Here is an 8556-nt window from a genome sequence, read left to right on the forward strand (position 1 = left end):
AAGCTCATGCCCAAATAAATTGGTTAGTCTCTAAGGTGCCACAAGTACTCCTTTTCTTTTTGTAATATCTTAGTTGTTTTAAGATTGTTAGAATGTGGCACGTGTGAATGTGGCCTCAGCTATCTTATACTGTGCTGAAATTATTTTCATGCTATAGTTGATGCCCCTGTTCCTACTGAAATTAAGTGGTGCTTTTTTCCCCTACAGCTCTAAAGACTTCATTTATATCTTCCCCTCAGTCATCTCTTGCTTAATATTGTATATGGGAAGATCTGATTGCTATTCATAGTGTGGCCTCAGTCTGATCTCCTTTACACAGGTTTTACCCCAGTGTAACTCCTCTGCCTTGAGTGGCACTCTTCCTGATTCCCACCATGGCAAATGTGATCCAAATCCAGTGCCATATGTTCCTTTTCTCCTTCTTTGGTTTTTGTCCCTACCCTTACTACACAGAAGCAAAGAATGTCTATGGCTTTAGGTACTTTCTTCGCAATCTGAGACAGGAAATGGAGACCATAGGGGCCCCTATCTCAATCACTTATGTAATCTTTTCATTCTCCACCTTATTCTCTTTCTGCTTACTAGGGATGAATCCACCATAATTAACCAAAAGTGGCTGATAAGACCTTGATAAAATAGCTAATTAGGTTAACTCATTACATTGGTTGTCTAAACCTTCTTTTAAAGTAAACATAACAATAGTAAACCTTAACTGAAGTATCACTGTGATCCGGCAGTCAATTTCAGAGTGTCATTCACTATAGATATGTAACTTGCAATTATTTTTATGTATAACAGAATACTTTGCCTGTCTTGCAGTTTTTCTTCTAGCATCAAACTTTCATTCCATCTTTGCCTTACCTCCCATTGTGCATATCTTTCCTTTCGGACAGTTTCTCTGTATCAGGAACCGTATTTTGTAATTACCCTAGCTTGATTATTTTATTAAAATCATATCTGATGTTAAGAGCCTACAGGCTGCAATGAGATGATGACTTTCTATCTATGGAGGTGCTTCCACTGGAACAGAATTTTTTAATATTTATTGATGAGACTCGTTGTACAAATCAGTGTTCTGCAAAATCAACAACTTTGTTTTTCGGAGTTAAATGATACGAAAGAGAATCTGTTCTCATTTTAGAAAAATAGATCCTAGGCTGAGGGCTTTAAATTTAATCAGCTGACTTCTCCCTCCATATTTACCTGTGCTTCACTGGGATGTCCAGCATGTAATACATCTGCCATTTGTTATACTCACTACATAAAACTGTCTTGCGCTCTGGTTGTTCTTTATGCCTCCTGCCTCCAAAACAAAATAAAACAATGGAATCCATGTTCTCCTTGGGAGAAAACACTCAGTTCTAACACTAAAAGGGCAGATCCTCATCTGGTGTAAATTTGCCATAGCTCAATCAATGGGGTGGTGACAAGTTACATTTCGGCTGCGACTCAGCTAGTGTATCTCCAACTGTTCACAAAAAAAGTGAAGCCATTCTGAGTCTTGTCTATTTACTGTTCAAAGCTAATTTTGAACATCCTGATTATAATGGATTATAATAATCCTTGTCTCTTGCAACACTGAAGAACTTGTTTGCAACTTGAGTGTGACCTTCATGTTTAAATATTGACAGTGTCAGGTTCGACTTTAAGGGGGATGACTGCTTCAAAGCATTGTGCTTTTCTCTATTTTGAAACTATAAATCTGCTTATGCCTTAAACAAGCCTGGGCAGCATTGATACATCAAGGCTAAGTAAACCACAGTCAGTACAATGTGTTCTTTTTTTGTTTATAACTTACAGGAGCCAAGTAATAAGCGGATTCGACCTCTAGCTCGGGTCACATCCTTGGCGAACTTGATCTCCCCTGTAAGAAATGGTGCAGTCCGGCGTTTTGGTCAGACAATACAGGTAAAGAATATGTGAATATGGAAGCAATATGCCCTGTGGAATTGATGCCATAATTTCAAGGCATCTCTTGGGAAACTGACCCATACCAAATCAGTGCGCAGAAAGGAGCTGCTGGTTCCTAAACCACCCCTAGCTCATGGTGAAAAAAGCTCCCTTGAATGCACACCTGATAAGTAACTCTTAAGTGCTACGAGGTCCCTAAATGCAGATCAAATCTGATGTGCTCCAGGAATGACCTCTTCTATGCTCCTGAGCAATGCAAGCACATTGAGAGGGGTGAAGAGTTTGCTGCTTCTGTTGGTTTTATTTAAGTAGTATAAAATATCCATGTTGCTTGCAGTTTAGGAAGGGGGAAGGAATAAACCAGCTTAAAAGGAGGGAGTCAACTGATACACAAATCAGTGTATATTCTAGTAATGTACATGGTATGCATTATAGTGTGTGCTTAAACACAGAGTTACATTAGACCTAGATCTATAACCCAGATGTAGAGACATTGCAAAACACTAGAGATTGTTAGCGTCACCAGAACCCAGAGGTGGAATTAGTCTTAATTTATGCGCTTCATTGTGCCTTGTAAATAGATTTCAGTCTCCATTTTTTTCCTCCTCCAGAAGCAATTCTGGTTCACAGTGTGATGAGAGGGATGTGAGGAAAGAGTCTGGCAGTTGCAGATCATAGGGCTTTATCATCAGTTATGAAATACTCCTTTTACTTGAGGAAAAGCGTCTTCTGAGTGTGTCTTCCTGTTCTTGGCGGTAGAGGAAGGGCAAAGGGGGGTTGGGAGTGGTGTATGGATGACACTTACGTACATCTGCAAGAAATAAACTTTTCATATATTTTTTTTCCCCCTCCAATAGTCATTTTCCCTCCGTGGTGACAGCAAATCCCCCGGCTGTTCCCAGAAGTCATGTAGCAGATCTGCCGCCCCAACACCTCCTAAAAGAAGAAACAGTGTCCTTTGGTCAGAGATGTTAGATGTCAACATGAAAGAGACTCTGAGCACCAAAGAAATTAAACGCCAGGAGGTAGGCTGTCAATCAACTATTAGGCATTTGGTGCCTTTAGTTATCCTGTTCGGAGGAAGAGGAAGCAGATGAAGGGGGAGGGAGAAATTGTTATTTATTAAAGTGATTGTATTCTGTGGTATGCCCTGACTTAGAGGAAATGATCCACTTGTATTAACTTTCTGAAAATTAAGGACTCTATTGCTAAATTGATTAGTTATGTTGAGTGCCCAACTTCAGATGCCTCAAGGGAGCCTCGTTTTTCAGAAGGTGGTGCTCAGCACATCCAAAATCATTAGCCATTTTTGAAATTTTAGACTAGAGAGTTCTTTTTTTAAGGCCAGATTATTTCCTCTAAAAGCTCTTGACAGTGGGTTAAGGGCCAAATGGTGAGGCCTTTGTATATTTAGTTTTTAGGCAGCACTTCTATTGACTAAGTAGAAACTGAGTAATGAATTCTGGGATTTTGACCTTCGTGTTCTTTTCAGGTAAATCTCTGCACTTCATATGCAAAAGTCGTGAGTAGGCAGGTGCTAGTATTTAGTTTGGCCGTTTAGTTTCAAAGTTTTCACACAGTTAAAAGTAGTGTACCTTTCTCAGCACAAAGGAAGAGGGAGGAATTACTTTGGATTGTAACACCGAGGTGGCACACTGGAGTTCAGCCAGCAGAACCTTGCTTGTTTCAGACTATGCAGAGACTTTGATTTGTTACTCACACTTAGGGTTTTTATCAAAAACTGAACAGAAATGGGGTACAAAGTATATAACATAGCAGTGTGTTCACGTTCAAAGAGCAGCTAGACTTAATTGTCCGCTTTGCTCTCTCAAATGAGGCAATAACTCAATGTCTTGCCCTCTCTCTCTCTCTCTCAGGCAATATATGAACTGTCCAGAGGAGAACAGGATTTAATTGAGGATCTGAAACTTGCCAGAAAGGCTAGTATTTTTCTTCTTTCCTTATGGTCAGTGATCACATATAAAAACTTAATGAGGTCATCTTCATGTGTGCAAACAGAGTGTGGATTAGCACTATGCTTTGAACCCACTGTGTATTGCATTAAAAATGGTGAAGTGAACAGTCCTACAGTCATTGTACTGGATTGTTTCATAATAAATCGGGTGAAAAAGTATACTCTGCAATAATCTAGTTCCACAGCAAATATTTGTGGGTACTCTTTCCCCATATAAAAGTTATCTTGGGAGCAGTTTCGGTACTAGAATCTTTTCTTCACTTTTGTGGTCCTGGTACCTGTATATAAGGCTCAATTCTGCATTCAAAGTCAATGGGACTGTTGCTGTTAACGTCCATGAGTGCGGGGTCAGACCTAGGCTGCACATGAGACCTTCCCGCTCTTAATAACTGTAGATCCACAAATATTTTCCCAACTGTACACTGCATTTAATACCTTTTTGGGGGGGATCTTGATGTAATTTTGCACTATTCCTTGACAGGCTTATCATGACCCCATGTTGAAACTGTCTATCATGGCAGAGGAGGAACTCACACACATATTTGGGGACTTGGATTCTTATATCCCTCTGCATGAAGGTAAGAGCAGCTACCTAATTTTCAGTCTTGGACAATAGTTAAAAATCTGCATTTTCTAATTCAAATCCTAAAGACTTCCTGACCCATACTGAGATGCTTGTGACATTTCCCATTTTTGCTTGTAAATTTCAGACTTCTTGGCAAGGCTCAGAGAAGCAACAAGACCTGATGGAACAGTGGAGCAGATTGGGCCCATACTTGTGAAATGGGTGAGTATCACTTTGGTCATTTACTCTAACTAGCTGACAGGGAAACAAGACCTAGAACTGTGATGAGTTTAAATGAGGTTTGAAGTTAGTAGCTACAAAGCAACAAGCTCTTGTTGCCTTATGTTAAAGATCTCGAGTGAAATCCCTGGCTGCACTGAAATCAATGGGAGTCCTTTGACACCAGTGGGGCGAGAATTTCACCCCTGCGATGACTTAAATTTGCAATGTCTTTTTTTTCTGGCCCCTTTATAAGTGAGGTGATCGCAGGACTCTTATCACCGTTTAACCTTAAACGTCAAAGGACTAGATGCAGAGCCATTCCCCCCACAAATTAACTGCACATATGCAATTTTAAATCTTCAATTCGTTTTAAGGTCAAACCAAATAGTCTGTTAAGAGATAATCCAACTGCATAAGTATGACATGTTTCTATGGGTCAATACTTCCCTCAAGAGAATCTAACTAATAAATGGTTTCAGAGTAGCAGCCGTGTTAGTCCGTATCCACGAAAAGAAAAGGAGGACTTGTGGCACCTTAGAGACTAACAAATTTATTTGAGCATGAGCTTTCGTGAGCTAATAAATGTTGCTCTGTTGTCCTTTTAGTTACCAGGACTCAATGCCTACAAAGGTTACTGCAGTAACCAATTGGCAGCCAAAGCTCTTCTGGATCAGAAGAAGCAAGACCGTAGAGTCCAGGACTTCCTTCAGCGCTGTCTTGAATCCCCTTTCAGTCGCAAGCTAGACCTCTGGAGCTTCCTAGATATTCCTCGAAGTCGGCTGGTGAAATATCCACTGCTCTTAAAAGAAATTCTTAAACATACTCCTAAAGATCATGCTGATGTCCAGATTTTGGAAGAAGCAGTAAGTAATAATGAAGATATTACGTAACCATATAACTCTGGGGTTATAAGAAAGCTCTTAAATCCTCAATCATGGAGGGGTATGTTTTTTAAAACAGGCCCAATCCTGCAAATGGAACTTCAGTGAAATTCAGTGGGTGATTTGTCCTGAGCTCTTACAGGATCAAAGCTAGTTATTATAGCAGAGTGTATGTAAAGAATGTAAACTAAAGCATAAATGTATGAATGTAAAGAATGTAAACTAAAGCATAAATCCCCATGCAATCAAACTTTTAAAACATTTTGTTTTATAGATCTCTATAATCCAAGGAGTCCTCTCTGACATCAACTTGAAGAAGGGAGAATCAGAATGTCAGTATTACATTGACAAGCTGGAATATCTGTACGAGAAGCAGAAGGACCCTAGAATCGAAGCCAGCAAAGTGTTACTGTGCCATGGGGAGCTGAAGAATAAGAATGGACATGTAAGTTTTGTCTGATTATTGGTATTTTATGTTAATTTGAAAGCTTGAAATTGGGAGCTTTCCTCCTGCTCCATCCCCACCTCTGGAGAAGGATAGACTGAAGCTGTTTGTTAGCCAGAGCAGAGCAGGGATCCTTTAAGCCCTCAGCCCTAATTTTAGAGGATGCTAACGAATCCAAAAATACCTAAAAAGAGAATTCATGTGATGTCTTGCTTTATTTTAATTTTACAGGAAAGCTGACTGCTGCCAGTGTTTCTAAGGGCCTTCAGATATTGCAAAATCATTCGCATAAAACTACCAAAGGAAGCATGCTATGCATTTAGCACTCAATCAAAAAGTTTTCCCTGTCTTAACATCTACTGTGAAGGTGTCATAACATTCCCAATAATGTAATCTGGCCTTTAGCTCTTCCAAACAAATGCTGTCTGCACAGAGCTACTTGAGTGGAAATGAAGTGACAACAGTTTATCTTCTCTCCAAGTCATCTTAATTACAGCAGCATTTGATAGCACCGCACTAGCTTTACAAGAACACCCTATAGAGCTTTACAAAGAACAGCGGACATACGCAGAGAGCAGATTCAGACCCACAGTCTTATGAAAACATCATCATTGTCAGGGGTCATATATTACTACAGAGGTACTATAACAGGACATTTAACGAGGTTCATGTAGGTAGGATTGATGATAGTGTAGCATCAACCCAGAGTGATGTGACTATTTTGAGAACAGTGTGTTTTAATCTGACTATAAATGCAAACATTTCCACCAGGCTACTCTGGGTTTTTTTCCTTTTTTAGAAGCTGTATGTTTTCCTCTTCCAAGACATCCTGGTTTTAACTCGGCCAGTCACTCGTAATGAGCGTCACTCTTACCAGGTGTACAGACAACCGATCCCAGTTCAGGAGCTGGTGCTGGAGGACCTGCAGGATGGCGATGTGAAAATGGGAGGGTCCTTCAGAGGGGCTTTTGGCAATTCAGATAAAGGTACAAAACAAGCCAATTAGTCCTCATTAGTAATGCACACTTGTCAAGCCACTCGGTGTAAAGGAATTAGTTAACATGCGGGGAGGTCTAGGAATTGTTGTGTGCACTTTAAGTCCTGCTCAGAGCGCGGGCAGGAAATGTGTGTGACCTGCCTTTGCACCGTCATAAGTGAATTGTGTCTGAAATGGTGGAAATCAAATGTGCAGACTAGATGCTTTGCATTCTCTGTTCAATGCACATGTTTTGAGAAATTCCTCCATAATCACAGCTGTTCAGATGTTTAGGACAGTAGTCTCAATAGAATCCTTAAGTACTAATTTGCAGAACTGATTTTCCTTTTCTGATGATTATCTTCAGCTAAAAATATCTTCAGAGTTCGGTTCCAAGACCCCTCCTCCGGCCAATCCCACACACTGCAGGCCAATGATATCTTCCACAAGCAGCAATGGTTTAATTGTATTAGAACGGCCATCGCACCTTTCCAGCGGGCTGCTGCTCCAACAGACCTGAAAGAATTGCCCGAGCTCAGTGAAGAGTCTGAAGAGAACAACCCATCTGCCTCCAACGTCAAAGTCCAGAGGAGGCAGTCCACTATGTCTGGCATAGTTCAGATGGAGCTAGACGAAAACACATCCGAGTGTGGATCCATTATGGACACGGAGGAAGCCAAGAGCGTGAAAACACACAGAACACAATCTGGGCACAAAAGAACAAGAGAAAAGCCATTAAGCAGCAAACGGAAAGAAACATTAGTGTAAAAGGAGCCCAGGGAATTCCTAGTGGAAGGACTGTTTATTTATAAATAATGTGTACATTTTTCTTCTTGTAACCTGAGCATGATGGGATTACTCTGCTGAACATAAATGTATTTTCTTTAATGGCAGCTACTGGTATGCAGTTAACACTGTTGAGCTGGAGTCTGTTTTTTGAAGAAGATATGGCAACCTTGATTGAGATTTTTAGTGTGAAATAAACAATGATTCAAAAGTTCTCGTGCTTTTGACTGTTATTTAATGGCAGACTTGAAGAGTAGACTTCAGTTTTCCAAAGCAGTGTTATGGTACCGTATTTGAAACGGGAAAACATCAAGTAATCTGTATTGGCGATAATGTCAATGTGCTCCCTTGAGGGAAATCCAGCAAGTTTCAGGCTATGCACCATTCACAACTTTTGGATCAATGTTGCAAAAGAACTTTAAAATTAGAACTAAAGCTGAGCAATTTTGTATTCTTGCCCTTATGAGATGCATGTTTTGCAGTGTTGGATTATTTTATTTCATGCAATACGGTGTTTTAAAAAACAGACCCCAGGTTCAATGAGTTTTCCATTTTACCTACTGGAACTCTTCATCTTTGTTTGCTCACTGTACATTCCTCATTTTCATTTACATAACCTGCCGGGTATTTAATTTTTTATATTTTAAAATAGGGTTTTTTAGAACTTTTTGTTTTGTATTTTTAATTATTTCAATGTATTGTATTTTGAGACTTTGAACTTGGCATTTTCTTTAAGTACTTGATCTTTCTTGTTCAAAAATGTCTCTGTGTGTGTGTGTGTGTATATATATATAT

The 8556-nt window shown here is 39.8% G+C and overlaps 1 protein-coding gene across 2 annotated transcripts in view; it reads left to right on the top strand.

The window, feature by feature from the left end:
- NET1 (neuroepithelial cell transforming 1) overlaps window positions 1–7972 on the top strand; it is a 72442-nt gene extending 64470 nt beyond the window's left edge. For both annotated transcript variants that reach the window (XM_073328877.2, XM_073328878.1), the window contains 9 exons: window positions 1801–1908; window positions 2769–2936; window positions 3789–3851; window positions 4368–4464; window positions 4597–4673; window positions 5279–5536; window positions 5829–5999; window positions 6799–6985; window positions 7343–7972. In XM_073328877.2, coding sequence (XP_073184978.1) covers window positions 1801–1908; window positions 2769–2936; window positions 3789–3851; window positions 4368–4464; window positions 4597–4673; window positions 5279–5536; window positions 5829–5999; window positions 6799–6985; window positions 7343–7743 — 1530 coding nt within the window. In that variant the 3' untranslated portion in view covers window positions 7744–7972. The remainder of the gene's footprint in view (window positions 1–1800; window positions 1909–2768; window positions 2937–3788; window positions 3852–4367; window positions 4465–4596; window positions 4674–5278; window positions 5537–5828; window positions 6000–6798; window positions 6986–7342) is intronic.
- The last annotated feature ends 584 nt before the right edge of the window (window positions 7973–8556 follow it).

The sequence above is a fragment of the Lepidochelys kempii genome, chromosome 1 (assembly GCF_965140285.1).
Source record: "Lepidochelys kempii isolate rLepKem1 chromosome 1, rLepKem1.hap1, whole genome shotgun sequence".
Classification (NCBI taxonomy): Eukaryota; Metazoa; Chordata; order Testudines; family Cheloniidae; genus Lepidochelys; species Lepidochelys kempii.